Source organism: Mesoplodon mirus (genome assembly GCF_964341445.2).
Source record: "Mesoplodon mirus genome assembly, chromosome: 15".
NCBI lineage: Eukaryota > Metazoa > Chordata > Mammalia > Artiodactyla > Ziphiidae > Mesoplodon > Mesoplodon mirus.
In genome coordinates, this window is record NC_138991.1 from 50,357,228 (window position 1) to 50,382,047 (window position 24,820).

At 43.7% G+C, this 24,820-nt stretch overlaps 1 protein-coding gene across 7 annotated transcripts in view; it reads right to left on the reverse strand.

Annotated features, from left to right (window-relative positions):
* IQCK (IQ motif containing K) overlaps positions 1-24,820 on the reverse strand; it is a 130,683-nt gene that overhangs the window by 94,836 nt on the left and 11,027 nt on the right. For 6 of the 7 annotated variants that reach the window (XR_014296125.1, XM_082645643.1, XM_082645642.1 and 3 more), the window contains exons 3-4: positions 22,694-22,823; positions 21,332-21,429 (exon numbers count right to left, since the gene is read on the reverse strand). The exons of the other annotated variant lie outside the window; for it this stretch is intronic. Coding sequence is in view for 5 of the 6 variants with exons in the window: in XM_082645643.1 (XP_082501769.1) it covers positions 21,332-21,429; positions 22,694-22,823 (228 nt within the window). In the remaining variant the exon portion in view is untranslated. The remainder of the gene's footprint in view (positions 1-21,331; positions 21,430-22,693; positions 22,824-24,820) is intronic. 7 annotated transcript variants of the gene reach the window in all.

Sequence of the window (24,820 nt, forward strand, 5' to 3'; positions counted from 1 at the left end):
CATGTATAAAACTCTTGATTTCTTTCCAAATTAAGCAAGGTACACTGTTCCAGTTTGGCCCTGTTCAGTAAAAATTTACTGAAGATCTACTATGTGCCAGGCCCCATGCTAAATGCTAGAGATGAAGAAATGAGTAGGGCATGGCCCACTGTGGTTATTAATTCAGTGATGAGTATAGAGGATAAACCCCATCTCTAGCTCCGGGTGTGAACCCTGATAAGGCAGTCCAGATGATCCCACCTCACCTGCCATCTACACCGAAACCAATCTGGTCCACATTCATCCTGACCAAAGGGATTCACTGACTCAGGATGCACATGTAATTAATTTCAGAGTGATAAGATGTGGGAGGAGATGTGCTGGGGCTTCTGGGGCTTTGCTTTTCTGAAAGAGCTTGAGCATTCTCTCCTTCTGGCTGAGGCAAAACCTAGGACAGTGGCCATTGCTGTGTTACGGTTTCGAGGGAAGCCAGTTTAAGGATAAAGCTGACTCTATAAGAGGCCAAGCAGAGAGACAGAAGAAAACCAGGTTTTCAATTATATCACTGAGCACCTGAATCAAACCAATCCTGAAGCCTTCCTTCTTTATCTCAGAAACCTCTAGTTTCTGGGCTTCCCTGGTGGCGCAGTGGTTGAGAGTCTGCCTGCCGATGCAGGGGACACGGGTTTGCGTGCCCCGGTCCGGGAAGATCCCACATGCCGTGGAGTGGCTGGGCCCATGAGCCATGGCTGCTGAGCCTGCGCGTCCGGAGCCTGTGCTCCGCAACGGGAGAGGCCACAACAGTGAGAGGCCCGTGTACCACCACCACAACAACAACAACAAAAAAGAAACTTCTAGTTTCTAGCTTCCTGAGCCAGTAAATCCCCTTTATTATTTAAGCCACTTTCCTGCTAGTTGAAACATAATGAACTGTAGCCAAGATAGCTGCCCAGTATCCCTTCTGCCTTCTTTTGGTAACAGTGCCCTGAGTTCCTATTGGGGTCCACCCTTCCCAACTCTAAAGCTGTGTGCCTTGGGTAAGACTCCTTCCATTTGCCTAACAGCCCACTAAATCCCCCTAGTTCCAAGGGTTGATTCCAAAGTAGGTCATTGACCTGAGCCAGCTGGATTAGAGAGGAACTCTGGGAGAGACTTTCTCTTCCTCTGTTACCCTTGAGCCTTATGAAACGTGGGATGGTGCCACAGGGGAGGGACTGTTTGAGGGTGGGGCCAAGCCAGAGGAAACAGAATCAAGAGACAGAGGGGGAACCAAGTCATGAAGACATCACTGGGCCCCCAGATCAAGCTGTAAAGGAAGATCTCCCCATGGCCCTCTTGTCTTCATAAATAAACAAAAAATCTTTTTCTACTTAAGTCAGTTAGAATGGGGTTTTCTGTCACTTGAAGGACCTGCCTCAAGGAGTTAACACCAGCAAATATGGGAACGTTAGCTCTGCATACTTGACACATCCAGCTGAAACAAACTCTTGAGTTCATACTACTTTTTACTGCTAACAATAAACCTCATATCAAAAACTGCTTACAGTAAAAATCATTAACTTTATACTCTGAGTGCCCAAAATATATTCAGAGATGTATTGGAAAGAATTTCCAAGTGAAGTTTATCACAGCCACTAAGCCAGCTATGTTTAATATAGCAGTCCAATTAAGTTCTAATTAAGTTCTGATCTCTTGTGTTTCAATTAAGCTAATCTAAAGGCATGGCTGAATGTCAGGGGATCGGTTAAGAACATCAAGCCAACTGTAATGTCTAGTCTTTATAATGATATTTACGTGTCTCAAACTTAATTTACTCCAGTGGAACACAACCCAGTACATGAGAGAACAGGAATGGTATTATAACCTTTTAATCAACCATCCGTCTAAAGAGACTGCTGAATGTCTATCTTAACAATTGCACAGTTGATCTCCTGCCTTAAAACCTTTTCCGCCTTCCAACTCACATAGACTCTGGCAGCCCAGGGGCACCAGGGAAGGCAGCTACCACTATAAATGGAAGATCAGGAAGGTCAAGGTCAACAGAGACTCTGTAAGTAATGGCAAGTCTTCGTGAAAATTAGGCTCCCACGAAAACTCCTTCAATATGTCAGTATTGAAATTACTTGCAAAACTAGCTTCACAGTCATGTCTCCAAGAGACCAAAGGGTCTGGAACATTCCCTTCAATGTATGCCCTCTGCTTAAAGAAGATGGAGAAGATGTGTCAGGGCCTGTGCAATAGGAAGCTTCTGGCAGAGGCTCTGATGGTATGTCTGTCCTGATCCATCTCACGATTCCTGCCTGAAACTGGATTTATTCTTTCTTTCACTGTCAACCTGGACCCATCTCTCCTCCCTCTGGTTTTTCACTTGCTGACATCTGCCCGAGTCCCTTCTTCAAACACAATTTTTAATAACAAGAGCTACCCCTTACTGAGCTAAATGCTATACTCACATCATCTCATTCAATCCTCCAACAGCTGTGGGGAGGTGGACACTATGATTATCACCCTCCCATTTAACAGATAAGAAAACTGAGGCTCACAGAGTTTAAGCAATCTCCCCAGGGGCCCAGAGAGGGATTCAGGGCCCCTGTCCTGCCAGAGCATCCACCTTTCTCAGCCTAATCTTCACCATCCAAACCCCATGTGGCCAGATTCAGCCCACACCTTCCTTACACACTGCCCTCATTTCCAGTCTTCTGTTCCAGGTCTAAGGAACTTTTTTCCAATTTAATTTTGTTCTTATTTTATTGCTACTTTTCACCATAGCTGTGCCAGTCACTGAGCTAAATGGTTTAAATACACTTCTTATTTAATTCTCATAAATTCCCTATGTGAAGCAATTATTGTTATCATTATTTCCATTTTACAGGGGAGGAAACCGAGGCTTAGGAAGGTCAAGGTTACAAGGTCACAATGCTAGCAAGATCCAAGGCCACATATCTAGGAGGAGGTAGAGCTGGGCCTTAAATTCAGGTGAGCATGGCCCAAAACTCCATGCTGAGCTTCCCTTAGACAGCCTCCCATGTAATGACAACAGCAGCTACTGCTGTAAAAACCTGGATAGTTCCAGGACTTTAGAACCAGGGTCAGCAAACTTTCTGAAAGGGTCAGATAGTAAATATTTTAGGCTTGTGTCCCAGCTCTTCAGCTTTGCCACTATAGTACAAATGTGGCCATAGACAATATGGAAAGCAATGGGTGTTGACTGTGTTCCAGTAAAACTTCACTTACAAAAATAGATGGCGGACCCCAAGGGCCATAGTTTGCAGCCCTGTGCTTCAAAACATCAGTAACAGATAGATACTCTTTGAAGTGGAAGCATGGAAAAATCCATAGTTCTTGGTTTCTGACACAGAGGTCTGACTTCAAGAAAGCTCTGTTTCACCTCTTCTCTCTATTTTCTGGATAACCCTTTATTCTAAGGGATTAACAGTTTAAACATCCTTTATGTCTAAGACTAGTTTATGACTTGTTTCTCTTCCTAAAAAGTAGCAGGAGAAATGCAGCTCTCTATACAACCAAGAAGTTCAATGACTTATTTTAAGATATGTTCTTGTAAAAAACCAATCAATTGAATCTTATTTTCCTTCGTTTTAAAAAATGGCTTCTATCCTTTAGACATAAATTCTCAAGAGAAATCTGGGATACTTGCTGACTGTCTTCCTTCCTTCCTTCCTTCCTTCCTTCCTTCATTCCTTCTTTCCTTCCATCCTTCCTTCTCACTAACTGTGATTCTAGCATCTCTTTAACACTTGGCGGTCTCTTCATATTGCATTGTCAGGTTCTGAGTTCACCATAATTTCTGAGAGTTATGTTTAGATTTTTACAAATAAATATCATTTCTTTAAGGCGCTAATATTTTAAGGATGAGGAAAGTCCATCCTTGGCCATGTGTAATATCCAGAAAGTAGTAAGAAGGATACCACCTTCCATTCATTCAAGCAACAGTTGGTCACCCAGAAGGGGCCATGGGGGAATGACATTCCTTTCACAGACTGGCTATTTTCCAAGATAATGTTAATAGTGTCAACAACAGTTACATGTAATGAATGCCTTCCAAGTGTCACCACTCTTTTAAATTTTACTTAACTCATTTATCCTCACAACAACTACATATTATTAGGTTCTTAGGATTATTCCCACTTTACAGATTAGGAAATAGGGGCACAGAAAGGCTAAATACCTTCCCCCAAAGTCATTTAAGAGTAAATGGAGGGCTCCCCTGGTGGCGCAGTGGTTAAGAATCCGTCTGCCAATGCAGGGGACACGGGTTTGAGCCCTGGTCCGGGAAGATCCCACATGCTGCGTGGCAGCTAAGCCCGTGTGCCACAGCTACTGAGACTGCGCGCCTAGAGCCCATGCTGCGCAACAAGAGAAGCCACTGCAATGAGAAGCCCGTGCACCGCAACGAAGAGTAACTGCTGCTCACTGCAACTAGAGAAAGCCCGCGTGCAACAAAGACGACCCAACACAGCCAAAAATTAGAAAATAAAATAAAATTTAAAAAAAGATAAATGGAAAAGAATTTGAACCTGGTTGGACTCCAGAGCTAGCTTCTTCACACATTACCTCATGTAATCCTCAGTCATCCTGTCTGTGGTTTACAAATGAGAGGAGGAAGTTGTAGACAAGTAACTTCCCTGAAGATACTAGGCTAGAGCCAGAAGTCAAACCTGCCACCTGCTGCCAAATCCATTTTATTTCTAATGCAGTGTTAAGAGGTAAATTGCGAAAAAGGGCCATTCTCCACCCCTCCCTGTATACATATCTTCCCACCAAGAGATGGACTCTATTTCTCACTCCTTGAATCTGGGCTGGCCTCATGCCTTGCTTTGGCCAATGTGATACAGCAAAAGTGACACTGTACCAGTTCCAAGCCTCAGGTTCAAGAGCCTTGAGGACTTCTACTCAAATTCTTGCAACCCTGTCCATCTGTCATGTGAGCAATCCAGGGTTAAACTGATGGAGGATGAGAGACCAAGTGGAACAGGGATGATCCATCCCAACTGAGGCCATCTTAGACCAGCCAGCACCCAGCCTACCTGGTAGCTGACCACAAACACATGAACAAACCCAGCCAAGGCCAGAAGAACCTCCCAGCTGAGCCCAGTCCAAATTGCTGACTTGCAGAACAGTGAGCTAAATAAATTGTTGTTTTAAGACGCTAGCTTTTGAGGTAGTTTGTTATGTAGCAAAAAGTTAACTGATGCCAGAGTATAAAAAATGAAATGCAGCTTATGGCCAAATGGTAACATTCTCCCTATCAAGTGGCCAGTCAAGACTGCTACCATAGCCACCTGGCACAGAACCATGCCCCTGAAAGCAAGAGGACAAAGCTTTAGAGCAGAGCAGGAAAATCCTATCACACAGCCACTGCCTTTATTTTGTAGGACAACCATGGGGTTATCCTCAAGTCAGAGCCTGTTGGCTTTCTTTTTAAAGCCTTGTCTTTTGAGGATGACTTTGATTTTTAGAAACAAAAGCAACTCCCAGCCAAGTCTGGAGAATGAAGTGATCAATGTTGCTTTTGTTAAAAAGAAGAAAGAAAAGAAGCATGACTATACAGCTATAATAAGATTTTCTTGCACGGTTTACAAACTGGATCTGACAGCAATTCCAAGAGTCGCAAAGGGAAGTCTTTTCAGCACTAGCAGCTTTATTGACATAGTAGAACTGGGTGCCAGGCTCCAAAGCCTGACTCCTGCTTCAAACCCAGGCTCTTCCTCTTAGGAGCCATGTGAACTTCTCAGCCTCAGGTTTCCTCAGCAACAAAATGAGACAGTCAAATCACCCATTCAAAGTGTTACTGTGATGATTAAATGAGATCACAATGTGAAATAACGCCTGGCATTTAGGCAGTACTCTATCAGTGATTGCCATTAATCACCATTGATTAATCACACAGATGGTAACTGTTTGGTAACGATAGGTCATTATGAAACAGCCCTTAACTTTGAGCCATATTTCCTATTTAGGTGCTAGATTCCAAAATGAAAAATTGAGATCTGCTGTCTGAACCCATTTAAATGTCATGACGTTCAATCAAATGTAATAAGGTCAGGTTAAAAACTTGGTTTCCTCCACTCTTACATATCTACCCAAGAGAAATGAAAACATATGCTCACAAAGATTTGTAATCAAATGTTCACAGCAGCTTTATTCATAATAGCCAAAATCTTGAAGCAACCCCAAAACAAAGTCCATGCAATGAAAACATTATTCAGCAATAAAAATGAAGTACTGCTACCTGCTACAACATAAACGAACATCAAAAACACTGTACTAAGTGAAATAAACCAGATGCAAAAGACTATACTGTGTGTGATTCTATTCCCATGAAATGTCCAGAAAAGGTAAATCTATAGAGAGAAAAAAATAGATCAGTGGTTGCCTGGGGGCAGGAGTAGGAATGAGAAGTAACAGCAAACGATCACTGGAGATATTTTGTGATGATGGGAATGTTCTAAAATTAGGTTGTGGTGCACAACTCTAAATTTGCTCCACTTAAAATGAGTGGATTTTTAAAAATCATTTTTTAAAAGTGTGGCAAAATATACACAACATAAAATTTACCGTCCTAACCATTTTTTAGTGTGCAATTCAGTTGTGTTAAGTACATTCACATTGTTGTGTAACCAATCTCCAGAATTCTTTTCATCTTGCAAAACAAATTCCACACCCATTAAACAACTTTCCATCCCCCCTCCCCCAGGCCCTAGAAACCAGCATTCTACTTTCTGTCCCTATGAATTTGACTACTCTAGGTGTCTCATATAAGCAGAATCATACAATATTTGTCTTTTTTGGTGACTGGCTTATTTCACTCCGCATAATGCCCTCAAGTTCCATCCATGTGGTAACATATGACAGAATTTCCTTCCCATTTAAGGCTGAATAATATTACATTGTATGGATATACCATATTTTGTTTATCCATTCATCTATGATGGATACTTTTATAAATAGTGGATTTTATGGTATGTAAATTGTACTTCAATAAAGCTGTTCAAAAAAAAGTTTTATTTATACATCCTCCTGTCAAAGGACCTTGTAGTCATTTCCATTTCTTTATATTTCAAACAATACTGCATTTAATGTCCTTCTTCAGAGCTCTCTGTGTACAACTATTGAGAGTTTTTGCAGCAGCGTACAACCTTAGAAGAGACATGTCTAGTCAAATAGTATGTTTATTTTCTATTTTAATAGAAAGTTCTGCCAACTTTTTCTCCAGAAGGGTGGTACCAATTATGTACTGGTACATGAAAGTTAGTCTTTTCCACAGCTTCATCCATTTCTTATATTGTGAAACATTTATACTTTTGCTAATCTGTGAGACATGATAACACTGTGGTTTTATTTTTATTCCCTTCAACATTAGCGAGACTGAGCATCTTTTGATTTGCTCTTGGCTCTCTGGGTCTCCCCTTTTGTGAACTTCCTGATCCTATCCTTTGCTTTTCTATTTCATAGTTCTATTGTGTTGTTCTCTTTTTTCTTATTGATTTATAGGAATTCCTTACAGCCTGGATACTAACCTGTTGTCTATGTTGCAAGTAGGCAGAACAGATTAATAGATAAGAGTCAAGTCAATAAAAGGCAGAGATCAATAGGAGATAGAAAATGGAGAGCCTGAGATCAGGGCCACTGAGATATTCATTGTTGTTATTCTCCGTGTGCTTCCCACAGGGCCTAAGAATAATCATAACAGTATCAAGTTATTTATTGAGCACTTGCTATGCGCCAGGTATTACCCTCATGATCTAGCCTGATGCTCAGAACAAGCTGGTGAGGTAGACATTATGGTCCCTCTTTCACGCATGAAAAACTGAGACTCGGTGATAGGAGGTTATTCAAGTAAGTAGCCCAACTGAGATTCCAACCCAGCTTTATCTACTCTAATACCTTCTCTTAAAATTTTTTAAAAATTTTATCAAATAATACCCATGCATAAACGATCAAATAATATTAAAATAGCCCTTGCTCTTTTTTTTTTTTTTTTTTTTTGGCTGCGTTGGGTCTTCATCGCTGCACGCAAGCTTTCTTTGTTGTGGCAAGCAGGGACTACTCTTCATTGTGGTGTGCGGGCTTCTCATTGCAGTGGCTTCTCTTGTTGCAGAGCATGGGCTCTAGGTACACGGGCTTCAGTAGTTGTGGCACGCAGGCTCACTAGTTGTGGTGCACGGGCTTAGTTGCTCCACGGCATGTGGGATCTTCCCAGACGAGGGCTCGAACCTGTGTCCCCTGCACTGGCAGGTGGATTCTAAACCATTGCGCCACCAGGGAAGCCCAACCCTTGCTCTTAACTACCACATTATACTTCCTTACATAATCAGAGTCCAAAAATATTTGCTGAATGGATGAATCAAAAATTATTACCGAAGACACATATCAACAAGATTTAGCAGCTGAATCCAGCGAGCATGGTGGGGAAAGGTTTCCTATCTGAGGCAGACCAAAGACAGAGGAGGATGCTCACAACTAGAGTCCCCAATGCATAAAGAAATATAAGCAATAATTTTCAATGAAGTATCATTTAGCATACCATGAAATCAGAAAATTATATGCCCAACAACAGGCAATAGGTTCAATGCATCAAGGTGCAGCCCCACTATGAAAGTCCACAGAGTTGTTATAAGTGGCATTAAGGAAAGATGTTCCTGATATATTGCTAAGTAGAAAGTGCAAGTTACAAACAGTGAGTATAATGTTAAAAAAAATACATTAGGGGCTTCCCTGGTGGTGCAGTGGTTGAGAGTCCGCCTGCCAATGCAGGGGATACAGGTTCATGCCCCAGTCTGGGAAGATCCCACATGCCACGGAGCGGCTGGGCCCGTAAGCCATGGCCACTGAGCCTGCACGTCCAGAGCCTGTGCTCCGCAACGGGAGAGGCCACAACAGTGAGAGGCCCGCGTAATGCAAAAAACAAACAAACAAACAAAAAACATTAGTATGTACTAAATATATAAGTATGAGTATATGTGAATTTTAAAAAGCCTACCAAGGGGCTTCCCTGGTGGCGCGGTGGTTGGGAGTCCGCCTGCCGATGCAGGGGACACGGGTTCGTGCCCCAGTCCGGGAAGATGCCACGTGCCACGGAGCGGCTGGGCCCGTGAGCCATGGCTGCTGAGCCTGTGCGTCCGGAGCCTGTGCTCCGCAATGGGAGAGGCCACAACAGTGAGAGCCCCACGTACCGAAAAAAAAGCCTACCAAGATATTTAACATTAACAGGGCTAGAATTATGACAGATGTGGGGTTTTTGGTTGTTTGACTTTGTTTTTCTTATTGGTAGTTTCTCATTTTTCTACACAAAGCAAGTATTACTTGTATAATAATCATTCCATTCTTACCTCTTTTTTAAAATGGGCAAAGGCCAAGAGTCCTTTAAAGGAGTGGAGTTTAAAAGCAAGAGATCTCAAGAACAGATTCCAGATCCAAAGGGCAGGTGAGGCAGGCTCAGGGTCTGGATCCAGACTGAGCTAATGCAATCCAGTCTGGGTGGGAGGGCAGGAGCCAGCAGGGGCCAGCAAGGGCACTGCAAACAGCCTGCAGGGGCAGGGGTGGACTGCAGCCTCCATCATTTGGGTCAAGAGTTGATTTCCTGGAGTGGTTAAGGGCGGAGCCTTAGAGTCAGAAGGACAGGCTGGCATCCTGGCTCTGCCTCTAACTAGCTCAGCAACCTGTGTGTGAAAGTAAAGTTGTTCATTCTTTCTAGTCTGCAGTTTCCACATTTAAAGAATGATAAGAACACCACCTATAGCGCAAGGCTGATCTTGAAACTCAGTGAGACCTTGTAAACAAACGTTGAGCACCACAGAACGTGGCATAAAGGAGACACCACATAAATGGTAGTAGTTATGTTCCTAAGGATGTGGTCTGGTGCGGGGGGGTCAGTATGTCCTGATGGGCAGGGTGGACAGTCAGCAAACAGTGAAGAAATGCAGACCAGGAGCTCATAGGAGCAGTTAAGAGTACAAACCAGAGATCACCCGTTGGTGAGATCTAGCTTACAAATGTGCGCTGTTTGGCATGCTGTGTTTAATCGTTTTGAAAATTAACTGTGGGGCTTCCCTGGAGGCATAGTGGTTAAGAATCCGCCTGCCAGTGCAGGGGACACGGGTTCGAGCCCTGGTCCGGGAAGATCCCACATGCTGTAGAGCAACTAAGCCCGTGCGCCACAACTACTGAGCCTGTGCTCTAGAGCCCATGAGCCACAACTACTGAGCCTGTGTGCCAAGCATGGGCTCTAGGCACGTGGCTTCAGTAGTTGTGGCACGCAGGCTCAGTAGTTGTGGCTTGCGGGCTCTAGAGCGCAGGCTCAGTAGTTGTGGCACATGGGCTTAGTTGCTCTGCAGCATATGGGATCTTCCCAGATCAGGGCTCGAACGTATGTCCCCTGCATTGGCAGTCGGATTCTTAATCACTGCACCATCAGGGAAGCCCAAAATAAATAAATTTTAAAAAAAAGAAAGAAAGAAAATTAACTGTCAACAGTATTTTAAAAATTAATCAGGACAGTTCACGGTAAAATCTGAATTGGGGGCTTCTATTGAAAACTCAGGAGATATGGCCACACTGAGCCCATGTTCTGTATGGTGATGATCAGTAAGAAATGAGAAACGTAGCAGCTGCCCCTGTAGTGCGTGAGCTTCTGTGGTGGCCACAAGTCCCAACCACTCCCTGGTGTCTCTTTACTGTTATTCCATGCCTGTTTCATTATCTACTTGGTCCTGCAGCCCTTTGAATATTTTTCCCTTAAAATAAACAGTGTTGATGTGCTGGGTGCAGTAGGTTGAATAATTACCCCACAAAGATGTCCAGGTCCTAATCCCCAAAAGCTGTGAATGTCACCTTACACAGCAAAAGAACTTTGCAGATGTGATTAAATTAAGGATCATGAAATGGGAAGCTTATCCAGGTGGGACCAATGTAATCACAATAGTTCTTATAAGGGAGGAAGGAGGGTAAGAGTCAGACAAGAAGATGTGATGATGGGAACAGAGGTCAGAGTGATACTATCGCTGGCTTTGAAGATAGACGAGGGTTATGAGCCTAGGAATGTGCAGCCTCTAGACACGGAAAAAGGCAAATAGATAGATCCTCCCCTAGGTCCTCCAGAAGGAACACAGTCCTGCAGACCCAACTTAGACTTCTGAACCAGAGATATTCTATGCCCTGAGATTATGAGTCCTGTGTAAAACAAAACAAAACAAAACAAAAGAAAAACCTGTCTGAAGCCTAAATATTTTCAAATACCTCACTGGATGTTTATTAGGTAAAAAACTGTTTACAGGGCTTCCCTGGTGGCGCAGTGGTTGAGAGTCCGCCTGTCGATGCAGGGGACAAGGGTTCGTGCCCCGGTTCGGGAAGATCCCACATGCCGCAGAGCGGCTGGGCCCGTGAGCCATGGCCGCTGAGCCTGCGTGTCTAGAGCCTGTGCTCCACAACGGGAGAGGCCACAACAGTGAGAGGCCCACATACCGCAAAAAAAAAAAAACTGTTTACAATGATCCGAATCTAAAACTTAGCTCCATTTAATATATAAACACAAAGTCTCTCTGCATGGTTTTAATATACATTGATTTTTTCCAGAAAAGCAACTATCATGTATATTGAGAGAAAATTGTACCGTGTTTTATTCAGAACCTGAGTTTCTCACCATTTCAGAAAATCGTATCACCAAGGACAATATCACTTACATGATCTGAGTGACTGATATAACACATGTGACTCTGCCTTTTGTAGCTGTTGTGTTCATTGTGAGTCTATGCATAGGTGCAAGCAAGTGACTACCTCATGATATCTTCTAGTGTAGTTTTATTTGAGCTTTGAAAAAGGAAATACATGTAACCTATATTACAAATGATTTTTATTTTCTTTCTCATTTATATTATAGCCCACTATAATATAAATGGCCACTATATACATATATTTGAAATTACTGTATGGATAGATAACGATGATAGTGGCCCCTAATTGATCATGCCTCCTGGGTCCATGCCCCTTAGCAGTGTGACTCTGCTACTTCTTCTACATGGAGTCCATTTCTTGCTCATTGCTGAGTTGCTTTGTTGAGTTGCTGGCCTTGTGAGCTGTTTTGAGCAATGCAATGCAATGGAAGTGATGCTGGAGTTCCAGAGCACCGGCCCTACACTTCTGCCTTCGGCCTTTTGGAAAGCTGCCCTGAAAACAGCAGGCTGTGAAGGAGCTGGTCTGGTCTGCTGGAGGATGAGAGCCAGGCAGAGAGGAGCTGAAGAGCCAAGAGCCAGCACTGAGGCCCCAGACAGGTGAGTGAGGGCAGCCTGGACCTCCCAGTGCAGCCTCGACACTAGCTGAAAGCAGCCACATGGGTGAGTCGAAGTGAGACTGACAGAAGAACCACCAAGTCTCACTGGCAGAAAGAAATAATAAATCATTGTTTCTTTCAGCCATGAAGTTTTCAGGTAGTTTACTGTCAACAATACATCAATCAGGTAACTGATAAATAGGTAGTATGACTAAGCCTTTCATTTCAAGAAAGGCACTATAATATATGATGACAAGGGGAGAGTGGGCCCAACAAGGTTGAGAGCCATCGCTCTGATGATTTCCCCTTGCTCTTAAAATAAAACCCACACTCTTTGCTGGCCTACATGGTACAGCTGCCGCAGAGCAACTCTGCTGGCCTCACCTCCCGTCTCCTTCGCTCACTCTGCTCCTGCTCTGTTGGCCACCTTTCTGCTTTGTCCCTGGAAGAGGCCACTGAATTTGGCGGTACTGGGTCATTAGGAAACTTGAAAGGAGTTGAACCAGAGCATTTTTGGTGCCAGAGGGTCACACATTAAAGAGAATGAATGGTAAAAAGTTGAAGATGAGGTGGTTTACACAGTGTGCCAGTGACCATGAAGGAGACAAAGAAAATCACCTAGACAGGGCAGCAAGCTCAAATAGATGGGTTGGAAATTGCTATTTATTTATAACTTCTATTTTTTCTGATTACAAAAATAATTCATTATTATTTTAAAATTTTCAAATACTACTGAAATACTGAAATATAATATAGGAGAGCAAAGGCTCCAAAAGTGTCATCTCTCCCCCAGCTTACATGTGATTTTTCATTTACTGGCTAACAATTTGGATACTATTATCTACATTCGGGAAATGCCTGTATGATATCTATTATCGGCCCACAGGTAAGCTTCTACCAGCTATTTGTACAAACTAACCATTTCCAGTCACTACCTTTCACAGAGTATAGTTGTTTAACAACATATAAACCACTGCTAGCACCCAGCTAATTTCACAGCAAAACTAAGAGGCTAATCGACTTTATTTATAGGTGGTCAGTGTAATGCCCTACAGATGCCACTTAAATTTTCTCTATGACCTTTTTACACATAGTTGAAAACAACCATCTGGGAAATGATTAAAGAAATCTATTTCACTTGCTGAATTCATATCATGAAATGAGCAGGGTCTTCATTTACTTCTAAGGCTGACATAACTCATGGAAATCATATATTTATGGTTTAGTCCTCCAATTATATTCTCTAAAAATTAAGGAATAGAGAAATATCTGGCTATTAAATAATCTGAATTTTATTCTGAGCATTTGAAAGATTTAAATATCTAATGACAAGCAAACTACTTGGTTATGAAATTCATCAGTCTAATTCATAATATCTAAAATGGCATATATAAAAAATCGGGTTATTATGAATCTAAATCAAAATCATCAAGCTTGTACACTCTCTCCCAGGCAGAGTCTGTCTGATTCCATAGGCCAGGTTCTGAACCACTGGACCATGTACCATAGACCTCCTCATTCACGTAGACAGACAGACAGACAGACACACACACACACACACACACACACACACACACACACACACCCCAGGCGTGTAAGTATTGACCAAATGCTTTATGGCCTAGTCATTAGGTGTCGCCTCTCTCTCTGGTTTTCCTTGAGGTGTCCTGGTGCTCACAGGACAATCTAATGAAAGGCTCTGCCCCACAAGGTGTCTGCCCCAGGCCTGCCTAGCACCTTAGTCCTCTTCTCTAGAGCCTCCAGATCATTTGTTTTTTTTTGTTTGTTTGTTTGTTTTTTATTCATTTGGCTGCGCCAGGTCTTAGTTGTGGCATGTGGAATCTTTAGTTGCATCATGCAGGATCTTGTTCCCTGACCAGGGATCAAACCTGGGCCCCCTGCATTGAGAGCACGGAGTTTTTGCCACTGGACCACCAAGGAAGTCCCCAGATCATCTTTCCTATCCAAATCTAGCCTCTGCTTTTGAAAGCCATTAGACCTGCCGTCAGCATGGTCCAGTGGTCAAATGCCTAGACTCAGGAAACAGGCTGCTCGTTTGACTCTTGGCTCTGCCATTCACTAGTTGTGTACTTGGCTTGTTGATTAACCCTGGTGCCGCACGGCCTTCATCTGTAAGACAGCAAGAATAGCACCCACGTCAGAGGACTGTTGGGAGCGTTAAATGAGTTTCTGCAGCTAAAGTGCTTAGAACAGTGTCTGGCACAAAGTACGGGCTCTAAATGTGCTAGAAACTACTATTCTTGAATTCCAGCCTCTTTTTCAACTCTCTGGCTCTCCACTGGCTGTGAGGCTCCTTCAATTTTAGACGATTTGTTCCTTCCTCAGCTCTAGCTCCAGGGGACCCGACAGATCTGGACAGCTTCCCCATGGTCTACCTACCTCCGGAAGTAATAAATCCAGACAGTGCAGGTACAGTTAGTAAATGACCTCTTACATGTAACAGCTATGTGCTCCTGTAACTTAATTATGATCTTAAAAGTAGGCTCTGACTTTTGCAGAATCATATTCATTTATTCATCCCACAACTATTAGTGGGTCCCTACTATGTTCCACGTATTGCTGGAACAATATCACAGGACAAAACAGAAAATGAGGAAAGCACGAAAAAAATAACTAGAAGTCAGCATTTTAAGGGCAAAATACAAATCAGCAATTATTCTTAAGTGACCTAATATAAATGCTGTTTCAAGATATAATTTGAATGGCCCTAATTAACAATGAATTATGCTGCTGTTCAAGAGCCATTTGGATGCAGATTCAATTGTGGGTGACAGATAAGAATGCTCCCGTTATGTAATTTTGGCTGGAGGCTGGTTATCATTCAGTTTAAGCATCTATTCCCGATGACAGGATGTGAGGAAGAGCTGAATCAAGAAAATGCAAATCTGTTGTGCAGATCTGGATAAGAGGAGCTCCACTTGGGTCTGACAAATGTTGAGATGGCAATAATGTAATTTTTAAGCCAGCAAAAGTAACCCACAAAAGACTACGTGATGTCGGGGGCGGTGGGGCGGTGGGGAAGGAATCAAATTTAATTAAGAAATCCTAAAATCCTGAATCAGGGAATGAAAGAAGTAATGATAATTCACCCATCTTGCCTATTTGAAGCATTCACATACTGAACTTCCAGGTAAAGACTGAAGAGACAGCGGGGCAGGAAGGTAACATTCGATGGTGCTTGTGAGCACCCTTCAGTGAGTCATCCTCCTGGTAACGAGAGCACCTCTGTCATCCCTTTAATAGTAGAGGATTACTCACAGATTACATACGGTCACACTGCAAGGAAGTGGTCACACAGGACTCCAGGGTGTCTAGCTGCCTGTAAAGTTTATCCATTCTTGCAAGTTATCAGTTTTAAGAATGCACTTTTTTTACATCCTTTGATCATTCATTATAGCATTGAAAGTCTAATGCTCCATTTAAGCACCTGCAGCATTTGAAGTTTCATCTGTTTTCATTTAGTCCCAGTGGCAGCTCATCCGTGGGATGTCAAAGATGAAGTATGAGTTGGCACAAGGATGCCTCATTACTCTCTAATACAAATAGAAATTTCTCTGATTCTTTAAAAGCGTTTTATCATTGCCTGGAGACTGGAAACTGTTTCTAGCCCCCTCGTTACAAAATTATTTATGGGCAAAAATTAGACATGCAACCCTCAATGTAAAATCTTAATTACTGTCCTTTTAGCTGATTTTTGTATAAATTAGAAGAATAACAGTTGAATAAATTAGAATAAACGCTGCACAAGTGCATATAACTGCCTTAAGGTCTAGAGTGAATGTCTAGCACCAGATCCACGCTCGCTGTTTCTCCATAATCATTCTTCTTTTGGAGGAGCAAAAGAGAACAGATACAAAGGGGAAGAAAATAAAAGCTACCTTTATCCTTGAGCTACCGAGGGCTTTGCTATCATCTGTGGTTTCCTTGAGGACAGGGCCAGACTTGTCATCTCTGGGTCCCCAGGGCCTGCCCCATGATCAGCACATAGTAGGGCTTAATAAATGTTTGTTGAAAGGAACTGAACTTGGGTGACTTAATCTGTTTGCAGATATTCTCACACATATCCAAACAAAGGTTATTCTATTGTGCTCATTTCATTGTTTAATCACTGCATTCCATCCTTTGATCAAGCTAATAAAAGGCAGGGTACACTGAATATACTTTGGCCAACAGCAGGATTAAAAAGAAAGATCCTTGAAATATGACTTGCAGGATTGTCTGGTCTCTCTCATTTAGCAGCAGGACCTGAAGCCAGAGAGGCAAGGTCATCTGACACATACAGGGTCAGGCCAAGGGTTCTGCTCTCTGGCCCCCAGCCTCACTACCATTCCATCTGGCCACACCTTGCCCTGTTTAACACCACACAGAGGAGGGGAAGCTCAGTTACGAATGGGGGATAAGAATTAAGTCGTCAGGGGAAGCCAAATAAGCAAATGAAAAATACACAAGGATAGAAGCAGTTTAGATTTTATAACTTAAGGCAAGTAGCAATTTGTTCTCCAGAAAAGAACTACAAATGAAAAAAATTTGTATTTCCTGGAGCTATTTAGAGGACAGCCTCCAAGCCCCATTTTTTGAGAGGGATGAAAGCACAGGCTCTCGGAGCATCCGGACCTTGGTTGAAGACCTGCTCCATTGCTCACTAGCTGGGTGATCTTAGGTAATGCTCAACTTCTCTGAGTTCCAGGGACCTCCTCTGTACAAAGCGGTTGATGGAAAAGGGGATCTGGCTTAGAGGTTGATTGTAAGGGTGAAATGTGATGATGCGTATAAAGCAATTTGACCAGTGATGACACACAGTAGACAACTAACCAGTGAGATAGCTTCTCTGACCATTAATACGATCACTATTATGATAGCAGCAGTCAAACCACAAGTGAGGGGACCACCATCACCTGGATGGACAGTCAGTACCTAAACTGCTGGCATTCATTTTACCAGCTTTTTCTGTTTATAGTCCCCTTTAGCAGAGCAGCTTCTCATGTTAATGAAAATAGGGATCTGATCATTGTGGTTTTTTCTGGCTCAATCAGGACAACTGGTCTGTACCAGAATGTCAGGAGAATATAGCAGGATTAAGGTTTCCCAGATTTGAATTCACCAGGCCTGTGTCTCAAAACTAAGAATTTCTGCCAGAGCAATATGAAGAAAACCTTGCAATTCTGTCTTTGTTGGGGTGAGAGGTGTGAAGCCCCCTATCACCACTCCCACCCATCAAAAGCTATGAATAGCAGTTGAATTGCATTTTGAGGAAGGAAGGGTAAGCCGAATGCCGCACTTTTCTTTGCTGAGTGGGCTATGCAGGCTGAGAGCCAGAGCTGAATTGTTCAGGACCCAAAAGGGGTCTGGAGAGGCTGTGTGGGAGGAGGTGCCTGGAGAGGACAGACGTGGTTCTAGAGAGGATTAATGAAGTATTGCTTGACAGATGCCAACAAAGCCCTCTTCCCACCTCCCTATGAAAGTCTCAGCAAAATAAACCTTCTTCATGAAGTCCTTGTGTAATCAGATGTTTGGGGGGGAGCTGGGACCAAGTGCTGAAGAAGGCCTCTGGGTAGCCAAGGAACAAGAGCAAGCCCACTCAGGTAATGGGTGTAACCCACCCTACCTGGGGAGAACCTGCAGCCCAGTAATACTAATGATCAATAATAAGTTAACAACAACAACAAGAAATAAGTTAACATTTACTGAGTTCTTCCTACATTCCAGGGACTGCCCTAAGTACTTTGTATGGGCTACCTCATTTCATCAGCATGATAATCACATTGAAACTGTGCCCCATGGGGTTAACCGAAACTGGTGGCTAACAGAAACTCTTGAGCTTGTCTTGAACAGATAAGGGAACTGCTTGTTAAAAGCCCCTGTGCTTATAACCTGCTTTCGCTGATCAAGCATGCCTTAATTATTTTTGCAAATTGCATACCCTCCAAGCTGCATGTAGCCTAGATAATACATCACAAGACTCCATAACCGCCTCCTATAGATAACACCTCTGACGTATGGGTTGCTATAGTAACGGTGGCTTAAGCTGTTTTTCAGAAAGTTGGAGTCAGCTCTTGTCCAGTTCAAGCAGGCTAAAACTGGTTGGGACCACCGACCCTAAAACTGGGCCTACACAGTTGTCCCGTGAATGACCTTGTGACGTCAGAAGGCCCAAAACTCCACCCTCAGATCATGCTAGCACCTCTAGTTTCTGAACATGCATCCCAAGAAGGAAGAAGCATGTAACTCAGATACACTTGTGCAGAGCAGTGATTACCTCACCCTTTTCCTGCCTCCAATCACCTTCCCCTGGACCTCTGACGGTATACTCTTCACCCATAAGTATCCCAAGCCCCTTGCCTTCGGGAACGTGGACCTGAGACTTGTTATCCCATCTCCTCACTTGGCTGCCTGGTGAATAAACCCTTTCTCTGCTGCAAACCTCAGTGTCTCAGTATTTGGCTTGCTGTGCATCAGGCAAATGACCCTGGTTCAGTAACACCATGAGCAGGTGCTATGATCATCTTCATTTTACACATAAGGAAAAGATGGTGGCTCAGAAAGATGAGATAACTTGCCCAAGGCTGTACAGCCAGCTGGGGTGGAGGGAGATGTCAAAACCAGGAAACCCTGACTCCAGAGATGTGTTCTTAATCAATATGCCATAAACCAAAGCCCAATTTACTAGTTAATTGCATAATTAATATATAAGGAGGGTTAGGCAGTGGAATTTGCCACCCACTGCTCTCTTACATTGACTAACTCACGAAATATATGGATGTCTTCTTCTCTCACCCCACTTCATGGCGTCCCTCCAGGGATGAGCCCAAGAGAACAGCCTTCCCAGATAGGAGAAAGCTGGGTTTTGGTCAAGGACATAGTAGTAGAGGTGCTCCCCTGACATCCAACAGTGCACTCATTTATTGAGGGCCAACTATGTATTCACCAGGGGCTAGGTACTAGGTAGGATATACTAGGCACTGAATAGAGATACAAAAATAAATCAGAGAATATGTCCTCAAGGAACTTAAAATACTGGGGGAGACAGACATGTATAAAACGAAGTGTATTTGTGGGTCAAGAATGTCTTAATTAAGGATGTCTTAATTTTCCACTAGAAGAGGAATAGATGAAATACTCTGAAATCTGAGGGCTGGGTTCAACTGCTTCCAGTTTGGGAATAGTAGGCCTGAAAGAGAAGCCACAGAGCTGAGTTTGAAAACAACAAATAGAACTTAAATATGCAGAGAAGAAGAAGTCAAGGATTTTTTTCTTAAAAAAAAAAAAAATGAAGGAACATATGCACAGAAGCTGTGAAGTGTGGGGCAGGTATAGGGACCTCCAAGTGATTCTACCTGCTGGAGGCTATCACCCAGGAAGGAGAACAGAGAGAGATGTCCTTCTAAGGAAGGAGGGAAAAGACTGCAGAGGGCCGTGAAAGCCAGGCTGAGGGGTCTTGGATTCCTTATGTGGATCCACGGTTCTCAAACAGTGTACCGTGGCCCAGCAGTGTATCCTAAACACCTCCTTCACAAGCGTGCTGCCGGCTTTCAGATCAACGTCTCATAATTCGTTTCTGCTTTTACTAAAGACACAACTGTCACGGTGAGGCCTGTCAGAAGGAATGTTATGCTGAATAGATCAGTGGCAGTGAATTAGGGGGTATAAAGTGGGGTGACTAAGAGACAGGAGGGTCAGTATAATGTCAAGGCAGCGCTAAAGGAAAGTTAAGTGTTTGCTAGAGCACGTGAAAACGTTGTCTCTTCGGTGTATAAAAGCATCAGGACAGTATCCTATTCTCACAGAGAGATCCTGTGTTGAAGGGCAACCAAGCAGGTGACACCATTATCTGTGCATGCTTTAAAGACATGGGTCAAACAAATTGGGGTTTGCACTGTAGTTACAGCCAACTTTTCAAAATATCATTGTGAGGGTTTCCCTGGTGGCACAGTGGTTGAGAATCTGCCTGCCAATGCAGGGGACACAGGTTCGAGCCCTGGTCTGGGAAGATCCCACATGCCGCGGAGCAACTAGGCCCGTGAGCCACAACTACTAAGCCTGCACGTCTGGAGCCTGTGCTCCGCAACAAGAGAGGCCGCAGTAGTGAGAGGCCCGCGCACCACGATGAAGAGTGGCCCCCACTTGCCACAACTGGAGAAAGCCCTCGCACAGAAACGAAGCCCCAACACAGCCATAAATAAATAAATAATTTAAAAATATATATATGTATCATTTTGAATCATTTAATTTGGATTTGAATCCTAGCTCTGCCATTCACCCTTGATCACCTTTCTGAATCTATCCCTTCGTCTGTTTTCTCATCTGCAAAATGCAGACGATATGAATCAAGAGGAACCTCACAGGACTGTTGGGAATGATGATAAAGCCCTAAGCAAAGTACCCAGCAGAGCAAGCACTTGGTCAACGTGAAATGTTGTTGCTATTTCACTCTCTGCGTATAGGTCATCCAAAATTCTAGTACTGTGCAGGGAAGACACACACTGGACGTATACTGCTAACTGCAGAAAAGAGGGAGCCTCTGGGGTATTTACATGGCGGTGTGCCAGGACTGGAACTCGATTCATACAGATAACTAGCTGCAGTATGATAATGACCAGTCACCGAGCACTCACCATGGGCCAGGCCTCTCCTAAAGCAAGTACATTCGTGGCATTTGGCATGAAGTGGAGTAGGGAGAGGCCCGAGGTGGGAAGGTCAATCCAGAGCTGGATAAGAGGGAAGGAGAGCTATAATCTGTGCATGTCATAACGGGAGCAGGAAGACCTAAGGAACCTGGCAGATGCCAAGTGCCCAGGAGAAGAGCAGGCAGGGAGGCCAAGCGAGGCAGAAAACCTCCCCAGAGCCAGGCGGCCAGACAGATGGCAGTGCGTGTGTGTGCACAACTAGATGTCCTGGCCGGAGTTGGAGAAGTGACTGAAACAAGGCTTACCCTCCCAAAGGGATCGTTTTGAAAACAGCCACTTGATGGTACTAAGATAATGAGCTATACCACCTGATAAAAATGAATTATTGAGCATTTAGAAATAAAGAAACAAAACAACTGACCTCAAAACATTTTTCTTTCTTTGCTTGGTGAAGCAGGCTAGCCATTCCAGGAAGCAGAACTGGAAAGATGAATGTTTCCAAATATTCTTTGGGGGAACCTAAAACAAGCAAAAAATTCCCACCAAAAATCCAAAATGGCTCAAGTTAATCTGGGAGAAACGTTTGCTTCCGAACAAAAAAAGGTATTCTCCATTAAACAACATGACCATAAATGTTATATTTTACTCTAGACTGCTGAGTTGGGCTGATTACTGGCGAAACTTAAAATATCCCTCTGAGCCTCTGTAGTCTGGTGGGCCTGTAGATGGGGCCTGGCCCCAGGCACAGCCAGGAGGCCGGTGTAGCTGGAGGGAAATACGTAAGGGGAGTGTGGTAGGAACTGAGGTCAGAGGGGAACGGGGCTGGGGTACAAGGACCTAAGGGCACAGTAATAGTGGTTACCAAAGCCCAAAGCCCACTAGTGGAGGGAACAGAACAAGCCAGCGGGAGTGGGCCTGGAACCAGGGAGGGCGAGGAACAGGGACTCAGGGAGGAAGACGAGGATGCTTGCATCTCTGGCTTCCACACACAAAGCAAGACAGCATGATATTTTCTTTTACTCTTTACATTTTCCCCCTCTGTATGTAATGTAGAACTTAAGTATGCTTGCTTTTTTTTTTTACAACTTTATTGGAGTATAATTGCTTCACAATGGTGTATTAGTTTCTGCTTTATAACAAAGTGAATCAGTTATACATATACATCTGTTCCCATATCCCTTCCCTCTTGCGTCTCCCTCCCTCCCACCCTCCCTATCCCACCCCTCCAGGCAGTCACAAAGCACCGAGCTGATCTCCCTGTGCTATGCGGCTGCTTCCCACTAGCTAGCTACCTTATGTTTGGTAGTGTATATATGTCCATGCCTCTCTCTCGCTTTGTCACAGCTTACCCTTCCCCCTCCCCATATCCTCAAGTCCATTCTCAAGTAGGTCTGTGTCTTTAGTATGCTTGTTATTGATCATCTTTCTTCCTTTTCAACCTTAAAGATGCATCAGTGGACCCCAAGGGGGGAAAGCGGGAGGGCGGGTGGGATGAAGTGGGAGATTGGAATTGACATATATACACTAATATGTATAAAATAGATAACTAATAGGAACCTGCTGTATAAAAAAATAAATTAAATAAAACTCAAAAATTCAAGAAAAAAAAGATACATCAGTGGAATAAAGGCTACTTCTCTTAAAAATAAAAATTAAACAAGAACACATTCTTTCTTATTACGTGGTCTCCCTGAGGTCTATCTGTCCACCCTGTCCCCACCCCATGGTTTTGCAATGTCACAAGTCCTGAACTATAGAGCTGAGATCGCACTTCCTTACGTACATGTTTCTGGGTCGATTGTTTCCCGTTTAGCTTGAGGACAGGATACTTGTGGGACCACGGCTAAAGGAGCAGCTGGGTAAAGGTGTTCTGTGTTGAAGCCGTAGAAAACCCTTTCCTCTGATGGCGACGCCTAGGGTGGTGGTGGGGAGGGAAATCAATTCATGTAGTTTAAATCATTGCACTTTCTTTTATAATATAACAAAAATAAAAGTCTGTGTCAGAATTTAGGTTCAAGGGGGCGTACTGAGCACAAATCTTTCTCTCTCTTCTCTCCCAAGACACCTATAAAGGACAAGCAAGAAATAAACCCATAACAAAGACTTGGGAGGGCTGTCAATGGATGAGAGATCTCCAGACATTTCCAAAAGAAACAGAATAGGGCTTCCCTGGTGGCACAGTGGTTAAGAATCCGCCTGCCAATGCAGGGGACATGGGTTCGAGCCCTGGTCCAGGAAGATCCCACATGCCGCGGATCAACTAAGCGTGCGCCACAACTACTGAGCCTGTGCTCTAGAGCCCGCCAGCCACAACTACTGAGCCCACGTGCCACAACTACTGAGGCCCGCATGCCTAGAGCCCATTCTCTGCAACAAGAGAAGCCACCGCAATGAGAAGCCCGCACACCACAGCAAAGAGTAGATCCCACTCGCCGCAGCTAGAGAAAGCCTGGGCGCAGCAACGAAGACCCAATGCAGCCAAAAATAAATAAATAAATAAATTTACAAAAGAAACAGAATAAAGCCAGTTGTCAGATGAGAGGAGGAGTGGCAGGTCAGAATCCACAGGAGGAAACTGCCCCCAGAAGACGAGAGTCCACGTTCCCACCAGAATTCCAAAGGGCTTCAGAGGTTCAGTTCCTCAGAGTGTGGGAATGAGAAAGGAAACAACATACAGGAGGGGTTAAGTGCAAATCTGGCTGGAGACCCCTTGGCCTGCTGCCCCATCCTCCCTCCTCCTGCTTCTGCCCCCTCTGGCATTCACAGCAGCCTTTTCTATCCTGCTCTCCCTCCTTTCCAATGAATCTTCTGTAAACAAATTAAACAAACAGCCTGCGAAGGAGTAGAACTACTCAGGGTGCCATTTTGGCGGTCAAGAGAAAAAAAAAAAAAAACCCTCAACATTGATTTGGAGGCTCCCAGCCCAGTCCCAAAATAGGGAGTTCCTGTCTGCTGACCCTGAAGAAAAGTCCTCCAGAGGACAATCACTCCCCATGAGCTCCCAGTCAGTGTTTCTATTCATGGAAGAGACCCATCCAGAAAACAAACCAACATGTATGACAGTAGAAGAAAACTATACCAACTATGTAGAAATATCCACTCAGGCTTGCATTTAAAATTTTGAATAAATAATCAAAACTTTCTACATAGATGAAGAACATCAACAGCATAAAAGACAAAGATCAAGATCTATAACGAACAACTGACCCTGAAGAAGCAAAAATAATTCAGGGGAGAGAACTGTAATTAGTATCTGCAGAGAAATTTGAGAAAGCATTGCATTCATAAAGCAAGAACAGGATGCTATGAAAAAGGAACAATCACAGGCCAAGGAAGTTCTTAGACACAGAATCTCTAATGGGGGCAGCTGCAGTGACATACTGAAGTCTAGTGACTTAGGTTTTTGTCCCATCCCTGTGACCCTGCTCAAGTCCTTTCATTTCTCAGAGCCTTATCTTTTTATTTTAAACTCCATTAAGTCCCTATTTTACTCCAAGCATACTGCCTTAGGGCCTCCCTTCCTGGCTGCCTTGTCCTTGGCCCTTTCTCCTTCCTTAGTACAGTCTTAGCCCATCCAGCTATGCAAAAAGAAATCTGCTCCATCTGCAAAACTGTCCCCAACGTGGACATGATGTTGAATCCACTGCAAAGGCCTTCCTCATCTAGGATCTCATTTGAGCCCTACAAAGGCCCTGTGAGTTAGTCAAGGATTATCTGCTCCATTTAACAGATGCAGAAACTGAGGCTCAAAGTGGTTGTGTGATGCCCTTTAAGTCACATCATTAGCAGCAGACGTATGACTGGCCCTGGTTCTGGTTCTGATTCCAGTGCCTTTCCTTTCCCCCTCCCTGATTCATGACACTGTCTGATGCTCACCAGCCATCAGTGCTGTTTTCGTGTAAGAACCTTT